The 12,964-nt window shown below is 54.4% G+C and overlaps 1 protein-coding gene across 27 annotated transcripts in view; it reads left to right on the forward strand.

Annotated features, from left to right (window-relative positions):
* The window catches only part of RANBP3 (RAN binding protein 3), a 50,815-nt gene that overhangs the window by 27,808 nt on the left and 10,043 nt on the right, over positions 1 to 12,964 (forward strand). For 18 of the 27 annotated variants that reach the window (XM_086409872.1, XM_086409859.1, XM_086409866.1 and 15 more), the window contains 6 exons: positions 3,432 to 3,468; positions 3,558 to 3,644; positions 5,518 to 5,589; positions 9,827 to 9,892; positions 10,699 to 10,791; positions 11,912 to 12,030. In XM_086409872.1, the coding sequence (XP_086265998.1) occupies positions 5,538 to 5,589; positions 9,827 to 9,892; positions 10,699 to 10,791; positions 11,912 to 12,030 (330 nt within the window). In that variant the 5' untranslated portion in view covers positions 3,432 to 3,468; positions 3,558 to 3,644; positions 5,518 to 5,537. Of the gene's footprint in view, positions 1 to 2,850; positions 2,931 to 3,431; positions 3,469 to 3,557; positions 3,645 to 5,517; positions 5,590 to 9,826; positions 9,893 to 10,698; positions 10,792 to 11,911; positions 12,031 to 12,964 lie in introns of those variants that run through there. The other 9 variants (XM_086409849.1, XM_086409852.1, XM_086409862.1 and 6 more) reach the window with 2 other exon arrangements.

Here is a 12,964-nt window from a genome sequence, read left to right on the forward strand (position 1 = left end):
AGACTGCAGCTCACACAAGCAGCAGAGGGGGCTTTCCAGCATGAAGAACATCTCCCAAGGCAAGCTGAAGTGACTTGACTTCTGGCCGCCTGCGTCCTCATGCTGGCTCCTGTTGAGAATTACTGGCGTGACTGCTTCTGAGTCAGCTGTTTCAGAGCCCACAGGAAGTTCCAGCAGCTTCTGAAAGGCTCTCCCAGTGGAGGAGTCTCCTGTGTTGTCCTTCACAGGCCTCTGCCTCCCAGCCTGTCCAGGGCCAGCAGGCTGGCCACACGCCTGTGGAATGGTTCCAAGACTCGGAGCGTGGACTTGAGGTTCTCCTGAGGGCAGAGGTCTGGGAATGTCTTGTCTCGCCAGGTGCCCTTTCTTCTCCAGGTCACCAAGGGGGCTGTGCTGGAGGCTGGGGCTCCATCTGTGTAGTAGATGCTTGCTGAGCAAGTATCCTAGGTGTTGGGTGTGTGAGTTGTAAGCCAAACAGACAGGGTGGGGCCTCGTGGTAGCAGGAGGCACACAACAGATGGGCACAGAAGATCACTTCTCACTGTGAAGCCCAAAACAGAGTTGAGGCCCGGAGAGGCTGGAGGGTGGGGGTGGAGGAGCTGCTTCCTCTCGCTGGGTCATGGGATGGCACGTGTGCTTGGTTCACCCTGGAGGTGGTCAGACAGCCGTGGGAGCAGCACGCACGCGGAGGAGGAACACTGAGGCGGAAACGGTGTCACCATGCCAGAAAACGGGAGGGAGACAGCAGGGCTGGAGTGTGATGGACGAAGGGGCCTAGTGTAGCAGGAGGCCACTTGGAGCCAGCAGTCCTAGGCCCCGAGAGGCAGGGCTGCAGCTCAGAGGCCTGGGTACACTTCAGGGGAGAGGCTCCTGGCTCCCATCAAATTCTCAGGGAGACCCAGATCCCTGAGAGGCTTGGGGTGTCGCTGACAAGGATAAGCAAGTTAAGTGTTGTTAAAAGAGCCCCAAAGTATTCAGAGAAAAACTGACAGAACAAGGGGAGTCCAGAAATCACAGTCTTCTCCAACCAAAATGGAATGAAGTTAGAAATTCCTAGCAGAAGGAGCCCTGGAGCATTCACACCCATGGAAATTAGCCGGTCAGACGAGGGCCCCTTGAGATGGAGGTGGCGGAGGACCATCCTCCCCAGGAGCTGAGAACCAGGAGGACAGTTCTGGCCTTGCAGCTGTCAGGGCCCCCACTTATACAGTCGGGGGCTAGTGACTTGGCTGCTTCTCTGTGGCCAGCAAGCTCCTGGGATCCAGGTGCTTCCCCTGAACATGTGGTGAGCGAGCCCCACTGAGCACTGGGGCCAGACTCTTCCGGAACTTAGAGGCTAGCCGGGACCTGGAGCGAGAGCAGGGAGGGGTGAGGCCACAGCCTGAGAGATTTGCACCTGGGTGGCGAATTGAGAGGGAGGGTGTTGGTGAAAGAGCAGTGCCTACCGGGGCTGGCTGTTTCCAGGTCCCAGGAATCCTTCAAGAAGCCACAGGTGCCACGGGCCTCGGAGGCTGCCTGCCATGGGCAGGTTTGGTAGAGTTGAAATGCTTATTGAATGAAAAGGGGGAAAGAAGTTGAGGCCAGGACTCAGGGGCAGGGTAGCAGGGATAGTCTGGGGCTGGCAAGGCCTGCTATAGAGGAACAGCGGGAGGAGACCGTAGAGCCTGTGCCTTCACAGTGTCACCCAGGGCAGGGGGCATCCGAGAGCAACACCTGATGTCCTGGTGATGCGGGCACGGTTCTTGGCTGTCAGCTGCCAGCCCAGGCCCGTTAAATGACAGCGCTGCAGTGGTGCCTCTCATCGGCTCCCCACGGTGAGAGGGTGCCCCACCCTGGTCCCTCCTGTCCACACATCCCCTGAGCTCTGAAGCCCTGCTGCCTTGGGTGTGACACTGCAGGAGGTGAGCTTGCCAGGAGGGTGTGGGCGGTCCAGATGTGAGGCCACCCATTGACCCCTGCACCTTCATCCCTGCAGCGGAAGCACTGGCCGCACTGTCTTCCAAGCTTGGAGGTGGAAACCTGGGCCAGTGAAGCCGTTTGCCCCAGGTTCCACACTCAAGACACGGCTGACTAGCTCTCAAGCCTTTGAGAGGGAGTTGAGCGCCTTCAGGCTCCGAGCCCTGGCCACTGTCTTGTGCTCAGCTAGTGCCTGCCTGCTGAATCCTCCGGGGGTATTTTATTTCGTTTTGAGCCCCATGGTATGCTCACAGTCGCCCCGAGGACCACTGAGCCCATCATGTTAGGAGGGTTTCGCGTTTCCCGAGCATGTTGATAGATGGTCTCTGATGGGGGCGGGGGTGCAGTTTGGGGTCCTTTTCTTACTGTCCTTTAGGACTTGTCTGCAGACTCTGCCTACCGCCTCTTTTTGTCCAGCCTGCAAGCTAGGATGGTGTTCAGGTTTTTAAAGGATTGTAAAAACAAAGAATATACAATGTGTGGCCTGAATGGGGCCTTTGGAGCTGGCCCTTTACTGGAAAGCTCCGCCCCAGTTCTCAGGGGTCCCAGCCTCTTCCTCTGCAGCTTCCTTATTTTACAGCTTTTACCGAAGCCCTGCAGCTTGCAGAGCACTTTCACATGCATCATCTCATTTAATCCCTCACAGGCTCAAGGCAGGTGGTCCTCGTTTGGCCAAACTTAACCCCTGAGGGGCTTTTCTGAAAATAAGAAAATTGGCTCCCCTGCTTCCCCGTCAACTCTGGTGCCTGGGGCTGGGGGGTGCGCATGTTGACCTCTCAGAGTTCACTTTAGGCTGCTTAGCTCTGAAGAATCACAAGTCCCTGAGAGAGGATGTATCACCCCAGATGGGCCAGGGGTTCACTTTGAGCTTCTTAATTGCTAGTCGTTCGCAGTCTAAAACCAGAGGTGGTTGGGGAGGAAGTTCTTCATCCACCTTTCTCTCAGCTCGTGATTGTTCAGCCGGTCTGTAGTCTAAGGTGCTGCACACTTGGCCCCATGGCAGCGAAGCACTCAGCTACTCTGGAAACAGCAGCCTCCCTGGAAATTGGGTTCCACACCAGGGGAGGTGCCAGGGATGGGGGCCCCCTGACCCAGTGTCCGCGGCCCTGCTGCCCTTCAGGGTGGAGAGGTCACCTCGGCAGAATGGACTTTGGCCAGAGCCAGTTTTTCTCTTTGATTGGGGTGAGGGGGTGCGGGGGACATGCCAGTGAGCAGTACCCATTGGAGAAACTTGGAAACTGATCCTGTGCCGGGAACATTCCCAGCTGTTAGGAGTCCTTGGCGCGAGGCCTGGCGAGGCGGGGGCAGAAGGTTCACGGGAGATTTTCAGGCATTAGGTCAAAAGTCCGTGACCCGGGCAACTGAACCCAAGCCTCACACCCTTGGAGCCGCATTTCGGGATCCATTGGTGGCGGAAGTCAAGAGCCACCAGGCCGTGTGGCCCTCTCTGATTACCCTGACGTGTGTTCTCATTTCAGAGGTCAGCCGGCGGCTCCAGCCCCGAAGGTGGAGAAGGTGAGGATATCTCTCAGATGTTTCACCAGCTTCGGTCGTAAAAGTGGAAGCAGCCTGATTTTTCTTCTCCTCCTTCTCATTTTCTGTAGATTCTGACCGAGAAGATGGAAATTACTGCCCTCCCGTCAAGCGAGAAAGAACCTCCTCTCTAACGCAGTTCCCGCCATCGCAGTCAGGTAACAGTGGCAGCCCTTTACTGGGTGGTGAAGCGGCCGCGTTTGCAAGCCTGCTGCCCCCTGCTGTGCCTCCCACCCCTTGTGTGTCTCCAGTTATGGTCAGCCTGAGGCTCAGTTTTTTGGGGGGGCAGGAGTAAGGTTGGAGCTTGGCTGAGCGCAGCACAGACACCCTCATCTGAATCAGTGACACAGAAGGGTGGGATGTCAGGACCATGTTTGGGGCTCTGACCATTAAGTGCATGTCCACTTTGTAAGGGCCGCTGGCTATGTGTGGACTGAAGGTGTGGGAAGTGGAGGGTCCCCCTCGCCCTTCAGCAGTGAGCCTAGTGCCCAGGGGGGCCAATTGAGAAGCCCAGACACACAGACAGTACATGGGGAGTCCAGCAGCCCTGACAGACACGTTGGTGGTAGGATGGCATGAACTCCCCAAGGAGGGGAGCTCGGGGGTGCCCAGACGGCTTGGCCAGGCTGGGCCCAAGGGCTTGGAGCCTCCGGGCCAGAACCAGGTCTGTGCATACACGGAGGCCAGGAGACCATCTGGTGGACAGAGGCGGGTTCCTGGGGTAGAGGGAGGCACTGGGGCTACTGAGTGGGAGGCTGTGCAAGCCTGGGGTTGCCGCTGCTCCTTGCAGGGTCAAAGCTGCAGCAGGGCCCCCCACTCCCCACCCAACCCGAGCATTGCCCAGTGCTCTCTGCAGCACTGGCTTTCACATGCCCTCCAGCTCCCTAGCTTGAAGTTCAGTCTTGGGAATTCACTTAAAACAGTTATAGCTGTGAGCCCTAAGGATGTCACTTTAGGAGAGAAAAGACTCTTGGAAGCTTTAAGAGTACGTGAGTGTCGTCTTACCATCACCCCGTGACACACCTGAGTTCATCATGCCTGTTCCCTGAACACTTGCCTTGGGCACAGCTGAACCCTTTTTCATAACTGCAGGAGACAACTCCCCGCACTCCCCACTCCAAACAGGTGCTGTGGTTTGTATTGAGGAGTCCTCTGGACAGCTTACAGTCCAGGCTGAGGGTCCATCCTTTTTTTAAGGCTTTCTGCACGCTTGTTGCATGGGCCTTAATACAGGAGGGGCAGCGTCCACTTCCTGGCCATAGATCACATTCCTTCCCGCTCACTGCCCACTGCTAAGCCTCACTTTTTCCATCAAGAAAGTACAGCGGAGAAGAGAGGTGGTAGTCTGTGCTCTGGCTGTAGTCTGGAGAAACCAATGATCAGTGGACGTTAGACATTAGTCCTGTCCTCTGGCGCATTCCACCCTAGGGTTCAGCTTAGCCATCAAGCGTGTAAAGACAAGTGGTCTGCGTTCAGAGGCCTTGGCTTTGTGCTGCACTCTGATTCCACTTAGCTGCCTGCAGTCTGCACAGTTTGGTCTTCAGCCCCATTGTGTTGTTGCCTGGCCTGCAACCAGGGAACCAGTTGCTTTTGTAAGATTCTAAAAGGGCAGGTGGGGGAAGGCTGCAGCCAACCGAGCGCTGACTGGTGACAAGGAGCAGGGCCTGGGGCTCGGCCCCGGGGAGCATCTGCGTCCCTCCTGGCCGTGCTCTTGGGGACGCATGGACAAGGCAGGAGGCCACAGCAGCCCAGAGTCGACAGCTAGGTGTCAGGCAGATTCAGGCTATTCTGCTGGACACCCATGTTTCAGGGCTGTAGGAAGAGTCCCGGGGTTTCACTTTTGCTAGTGGCTGAAGGCCAGGTTCATGATGCTGACCCCCCACCCCCACCCCCATACCCACCCCCCGCAGCACCACAGTGGGGCCTGGAGATGACCCCTCAGGTGGGAGAAATGCTCCCAGGCATGTCTGTCCTGCCTACTCACACTGTTTTCCTCTTGTTCCTCCCCTGCCTGCACCTCCTTGTCGACAGTATCCAAAAACAATGTTTTTATGCCATCCACCTTCTGCGAGCCATCTGCAGGCAATTCTGACTCAGAACCAGGTGAGCCTTCGCGTGCCTTTGCCCTTCACCAGCTGGTCACTGGGGGTGTCCTGGGATGAAAAGCACTTGCTCTTGTAAAACACTGTCTTAAACGAGGGTAAGCAGTTGGAAATCAGCACTCTTTTTCGGTTCATGTTTCCCAGCTTTCAGTGGGCAGATTTAGAATCCAGTGTGAGGCTGACTTCTGTGGCCCTTAATTTTGGTTTCTGCAAGCAGGGTCTAGTTACAGGGAGCTTCAAGTCCCTTTAAAAAAAAAAAAAAAAAGACAAAAGCAAACACACACAAAAAAAAACCATAGTGAAATACAGTACTCGTTTTTCAAATTTTTACACAAACATTGTACCTCTGTGTCATTAAAAACTCGGAAATACATAGAGTGAAAGAGTCCTCCTGTTCATTTCCCTCCACACTGCCATCCCCATGGTCACTACCCTGAAGTTTATGTAATTTTCCAGACCCCTTCTCTGTGTATTAAATTCTCACACTGACTAATATTACTTAGATCTGTTTAGATAAATATATTTAATCACAGCTTTAAAACTTTACAGCGAATAGCTTGATCCTTTCTGAAGAATGTGGAGCCTTTTCCTTTTTCGGTCCTTCACTGGAGAACCAGCTCCAAGATTTCCTGAAAGTTTCTCCCGCGTGGCTGGAATTCCTCATAAAAGATTTAATGAGCGAACATAACCATCCGAATTCTGTAACCCAACCCGCCTTGTATAAATTCACTGCTGACTTCAAAAGCAAGGCGAACTCAGTCAGCCTCTGGCACAAGGGCGCCGTGGGGGGAGAGGCGAGCTGTAACTTTGAGGGTTGATTTGATGGCACTCTTTCAAGCGGTTGAATTTGTTCTGACTCCAGAGGCAAACTGTTCTGAGCTGACCCCTTCACGGGGCCTGAAAGGGAGCTAGGTGACTTTTTGTTTTTAATTTGGCCGCGCTGTGGCATGCAGGATCTTAGTTCCCCAACCAGGGCTTGAACCCAAGTGCCGTGCATTGGAAGGTGGATTCTTTAACCATTGGACCACTGGGAAGTCCTGAGGAGCTTGGTTCTCAGGGTTCTTTAGGGCAGGCCTGGGCACCGGCCTCGTGAGTCCCGTTCGGGACTGTGGGGGCCAGGTCATAAAAGGTCAGCCTGGTCCCTGGTCCCCTCTGCGGTGTGCAGTGGGGACAGGCTGACCTGTCCACTCCACAGAGTGAACTGCTCAGCTTCTTGCCCGCCTGCCTTTTTATTTTTTTTTAGCTTTTATTTTGAAAGAAAGAAAAAAATGTAACCTTAAGAATAATAAGGTACTTCTCCATCCCACTACCTAGAGACCCCATTCGATCTTCCCCCAGGCACCCTAGCGATGAGCAAAGGCATCCCGTCCTGGCTCCTGCGTCACACATCTCAAACAGTCCCTCGGCCTCACCTGGTTCTGCCAGTGGGTTGTAATCCGTTGTCACTAGTATTTATCTTCACATTCAGTTCTTACTTCAGCGTCAGTTCATTCTAATGGTCCCCGATCTGGCTGGTGGAGCCCCGTCCAGCAGGTTTCTGTGCTCCCCGGCCGTGGCCCCATCCTTCTCTTGAGCATGCCCTTTTCATCTTGTCAGAGGGGGTTCTAGGCTCATCATCTTCTCTCCCTGTCCTCAGTGGGGTCCTGGCTCTGCTTGGTGGAAGTGGTCTCTTGGAACCAAGATCTGAGTGCTCGGCCCACTGTGCTGCTGCTGCTCCCAGGCCCTCTCTGTACCCATAGCTGGGAACACGCATGGCTGAGAGCACATACATACATATCCGTGTGTACATACACATGGACCTCTTCACACACGGGCACTCACGTCTGCTTGTGGTCTGTGTCTCTGCTGCTCTGTCTGCGTGTATAGGTCACCCCAGTTCATGTGGATACTTCCCGTCCAGTGCCGACAAGGTTCATGATATGAAACCCTTCTTCATATTTCTTCCTCTTTCCTGACAGAAACCTGCTCCCTGTCTCCTCAGTGTGTTGTTGCTTGAGCCCCTACCAGGGAGCCTCCTCTCAGATTCTCTCTAGCTTCTGGTCCGCACCAGGCTAAATTCTGATCTGTCTTCCTGGTTTAATCTGAGAGTTCCTGGAATTCCCTTTGGAGCCAGTGTTGCCCTCTCAGACATCACTTGGGGTCTCTCTGAGGCAAGGCAGGGAAACCTGTTTGCTTGGGTGTGATTTCAGAGGAGGGCAGAGGCTGCCCTATTAGGAGTGCTTCTCTCCCACAGCAAGCTCCTGTTGTGGGGGCCATGCGTGTGCCCTTGAGAGAACACGAGTTCAACGGCCTGTGCACTCCTATGAGCCAGGCATGCATGCTAGGGCTCTGACCACCTCTCCATTACACACTGACTTTGCCGCAGAGGGAGCTTCCAGAGGCCACAAGCAGAGAGCACATTTATTCTAGTGCAGATAGAGGCCCTGCCCCGTAAGTGTCCCCCTGCTGCTCTGGGCCCCACCATCTTTCTGTCCAATGTTCCCCGTCACGTGAGGCATGTGGTGCGTCAGTTCACCTCAGCATTCAGGGTGGACGTCCTGTGTATCCGTGGGCAGGCCAGCTCCAGGCTGGGTGGCGGTGGTCAGTGTCTGTGACTCTCCAGGCTTGTTGCCCCTGCTCAGGGTCGACCCTGAGGGTTAGCCTGTCAGAGCAGAGTGGTGAATAGTAGTCGCAGTATGAGCATTGCAAAGCCAGCTCCAAAGACCTTCTAAAATTACCTCAGTTGTGAATTTTACCTCAGTCTTTTTCAGTGTTTCTAAATTGCCAGTCGTCGTCTTAGTAACCCTGAGCTCTAGCAATGTAATTCAGCATCTCCCTGCCCAAGAGGCCCACCTAGAAGCGTGTTTTCCCTGCATCCTGTGCTGTCTGGCTGTTGAGGCCTCTCTCCGGAGGGACCCCAGCTCCAGCAGCATGGGCTCCCTCGTGCTGACCAGCAGGGGGCATCACTCTTGTGAACCTGTGTTTGCCTGAGGAGAGCACAGGGCCCTCCTGCCTGATGGGGAGTTCCGATTTGACTTTCGTACCTAATTAATTGTGTGGCCTGATGAGTTGTAATTGTGGTGGTGTTTCTGTGAACAACTGAAGGGTGTCTAGTGCAGCTGAAGGGTTGTATACCCACCACCATAATTAATTTTAGGATGACTGTCTCTCCAAAAAGAGACCGTATGCCCTTGGGCAGTCACTCCCCACTTGGTCTCCCCAGCTTCTGGCCACCACAAATCCACTTTCTGTCTCCATGGATCTGCCTGCCCTGGACATTTCTTGTGACTGGAATCGCACAACTGTGTGACCTTTGGGGACATCTTTCCATTTCTTTAAGTCTTCGTTTTCTTCCAGCAGTGTTTTATAGTTCTTACTGGTCACATTTATTCCCGGCTGTTATAAGTGGAGTTGTTTTCTCAGCTTCATGTTTGAATTATTCACTGCTCGTGTCTAATAACACAAATGTGATTTCTGTGTATTGAGCTTGTTCCCAGCGACCCAAAAAGGGTTTTTCCCACGGGTTGGACCTTAGCACAAAAGTGAGGCCATCCTTTGACTTTTCTGGGGACAGACTTGTGGTCAGGAGTAGCGTTAGCCTGTCTCCCCCACTCCCTAAGATGGGCCAGGCACGAGGATGCAGAATGAAGGGATCTAGGTGCCCCGGTGGCTGAGCCGAACTGGGCTCTGTCTGAACCTTGGCTGTCAGTCCCAGACCCCATCCTCAGAAGGCCCCCCTCCTCCTCCCAGGCCTTCCTGGCACATCTGGAGAGAGCAAGCCTGCTATCGGCCTCCTTTGATTTTTCACCACAGAAAACGTGTCTCATTTCCCGGACATCTGCTGTAATGGCAGGACTTTTCCTGATAGCAGTTGTGTCCTCTAGGACAGGGAGCTGGGTCCCAGGGAGGGCCAGTCTTCTGGGGCTCCCTGATTGTCCTTGGGGCCCTCAGCCCCTGTAGGCAGCTGGGTAGACCGGTGGAGGCCTGACCAGTCCTGCACTCACCCTGCAGTCTCTGCTGCTGGCAGTTCTCCTAGAGCCACCACTGCCTGCAGCCCTCTGGCCTCCTCCCTGGGCTGCCCCGCAGACGGGACTGGACCAGCCTCTGCTTCTCTGTTTGAACTTGGAAATATTTGCCCTGGTTCTCCAGGCCCACAGCCACTGAAGCCCAGATCACAGGCTTCGGCCGCCCCAGGTCCCTCCGGCTTTATTGCTCTGCCCCAGCAGGCCTGCTTTTCATCTTTTGTTTTGTGCTTGTAGAGGAAAAGAGCAGTGGGTTCCGGTTGAAGCCGCCGACGCTGATCCACGGCCAGGCCCCCAGTGCAGGTGGGTGTCTGCTGTCGAGGAGACAAGTGGGGCAGCAGCCTCCCAAGTGCCGGTGCACGCTGGGCTCCCTCTCCGGACACTTGAGCACCGAGAGTGCCCTCAGATCAGGAGGTGCTCCATCCAATGAGCCCGCTGCCCAGAGGAGGAGGAGGCGGGGAAGGATTAGGCTCGGCTCGGGGTGGGGCATTCAGGCTCTGTGCACGGCAGTCCTCGGTCATTGGACTATCTCCCCAGAGCATTCTGGCCACAGCGTTAACCCAGAGTAGCAAAGTGGCCATGAGTGAGCAGGGCCCAGGCTCACTCATGTGGGTAGCCCGTCCAGGGCCGGGGACGTTCTCCTGGTCCTTGCCCCATGTTTGGCAGAGGGATCTTCTCAACGTGGCATTTTGAGAAGCACATGTAAGGAGTACCTTTACGTGACCTCTTGTGGAGTCCTAAACTCTGAGAGGTCAACCATGGCTTCACTGCTTTCCCCTCACCGTCTGCCCTTGACCCGCAAGACCAGCTGTCCTTTGGTTCCCCTGTAGTGTTAACCATACTCCCTGGATTAATCTACAGGCAAGATCTGTTTCACGGAGTGTTTTATTGAACCGCGTATAAAAAGAACAATGGCTGGAATGTGTGTGCCTAACTGTAAAGAAAATAGCTTGAATTTTCTTTCTTTACTGTACTTCCTGTAAAGCCCAGCCTAGGAGGGACGTCGCGTGAGGGCAGGGGGCACTTCTATAACTGCCTGAGCGTGGGGGCGGGGGGCACTTCTGCCCATGGGGTCGGAGGGACCAGGGCAAGCCAGCCTATGTCACCAGGTCTGCCGAGCCAAAAGCCCAAGGAGCAGCAGCGCAGCGTGCTTCGCCCGGCGGTATTGCAGGCCCCGCAGCCAAAGGCGCTCTCACAGACAGGTGAGTCACAGCCCCCAGGCCAAACTCGCACAGGAGGGCAGTCACTGTCCCTTGCTGCCGCGCCGAGGCTCCCAAGAGCCGGGTCCCACCCCGGGCACGCAGCTCAGGACTGGAGGGGTGACCAATTAGAGGTCGTCTCACCTCACTCCCCACCTCGAGATGTGACTCCTAAACCGTGTTTCCATTACATCCACATACCCGGTGTGGTTTGCAGTTGATCTGTAATTTTTTAATCATGATAGGCTTTTCTTCTTAATCTTTCCCTGCAATTTAAGAACTCCTCATCGGGAGCAATGCCACAGCCCACCTGGGAGAAGCAGTTGGTATTTATGAAGCATTTTAATTACATGGAAAACTGTTTGGTCTAACACTGAACAAAGCCAGATTTGAAGTTGTGCAAGTCACATGGTTGCAGCTATTTAAAAGGGAAAAGTGAAATGTTAGTCACTCGGTTGTCTGACTCTTAGGACCCCATGGACTGTAGCCCGCCAGGCGCCTTTGTCCATGAGATTCTCTAGCCAAGAATACTAGAGTGGGTTGCCATGCCCTCTTCCAGGGGGTCTTCCCAACCCAGGGATCAGACCCACGTGTCCTGCATTGCAGGTAGATTCTTTACTGTCTGAGCCGCCAGGGAGAGGAGTGCATAGAAAAAAGACTTCATTAGTAAAACTAGTTTTATAAAATTTATAATTATTCTCCAAATACATTCTCTGTTTTCCTCCTTAGTAGTAGTATGTCTAAATAAACTGAAAATTCACAGGGTTCTTCATAGAATTACAATAATAGATTTTCAGTTTTGTGAGGTTTTCGTTTGGTATTTGGGTTTTTCTAACCTAAGAATTTCATTTTCAGTATTGATTCCATATCATTTTTCTTTAAGCATGTTATCTTTTCAGTTTTCTTGCTGCACTCTGTAGCATGTGGGATCTGAGTTCCCCAACTGGGAATCAAACCTGGGCCCCGTACAATAGAAGCACAGGGTCCTAACCGCTGGACCCCCAAGGAAGTCACAGATCCTCTCCTTTAAAAAAAAGACCCTCCACTGTTGGGCCCCAGTGGTGGGCAGGGGCAGTAGAGGTGGTCCAACCTCTGAGACGCCCTCCGTCTTTTTTTCCCACAGTCCCAAGTAGCGGCACCAACGGGGTCAGCATCCCAGCAGACTGCACGGGGGCAGCAACATCAGCCTTACCTGACAACCCAGCCCAGAGAAGTCCATCTGATGAGACGCCAGCACTTGAGGTCTGTCCTCGACGGGGCAGGGAGCGTGCCACATGTGAGGCCTCTCGGGGTATAGCTGAGCACGTGGGCTCTAAGCCACTTTGGGCCGTGTCTGAGCTGGCCTGTATTCAGGCTGCCTGATTTGCCCAGAGGGATCCTTGGGTAACCCCAGCTGACTGGCCAAGTCGCCAGGCTGCCAGGACCCCATGCTTGGTTCTGAGGGAAATGGACCACAAGCAGGGCTGTGCCGCTAAGGGGGCCTGCGGCCCTCCACGGAAAGCTGTCTCCTCACCCTCTCACACAGCCAAGCAGCTCCTAGGGATTCGTACACACGCTCTGCTTCTGGTGGCAGAAGGGTGCCTGGGTGTTGGCTCAGAAATCGTTTTTTAGAAAAGAAGACGAGTTCTGGGATTCTATAGGCCAGATGTATTTCCCGGTAGCATTGCACAGCATCTGGAAAATACAGGACATTTAACGAAGAGCCTGCATTTGTGGTTGGCAAGTCGGACCTGAAACTCGAGCTGCAGTCACACATAACCCGAGGGTCCACGTGCAGAGACCACTTGCACCCATGTGTTTATTTCCACTCCATCCGTTTGGGCAGATACAATGCTGCCTGGGCTTCTCCACCTCCCTGCCCACGCCCCCTACCCCCACCGGATGTTGAGGCTCAAATGGGGAAAATGAGCATGTGCAATTCAGTCTTCATACGTCCCTGAGCCCCCCACCCTCCAACCACAGTTGGCAGAATTGGAAGAGGAATCGTTCCCATAGCCTACAGCTTCTCAGAAACTGGTGGCCAGGGTCTCCAGGGCAGTGAGCTTGAGGAAGACCCAGAAATGACCCCAGCCCACCCATCCTACTCCCCACCATCCTTCACCAGCATCCCCAGTGACAAGGGCACTGCCCAGAGCTTGCCCCATCCTAGGTGGTCTCCCCAGCACCCCCCCACCCA

The sequence above is a fragment of the Bos grunniens genome, chromosome 7, assembly GCF_055505025.1.
Source record: "Bos grunniens cultivar Pamir isolate PY7600 chromosome 7, Bosgru_T2T1.0, whole genome shotgun sequence".
NCBI classification, from domain to species: domain Eukaryota; kingdom Metazoa; phylum Chordata; class Mammalia; order Artiodactyla; family Bovidae; genus Bos; species Bos grunniens.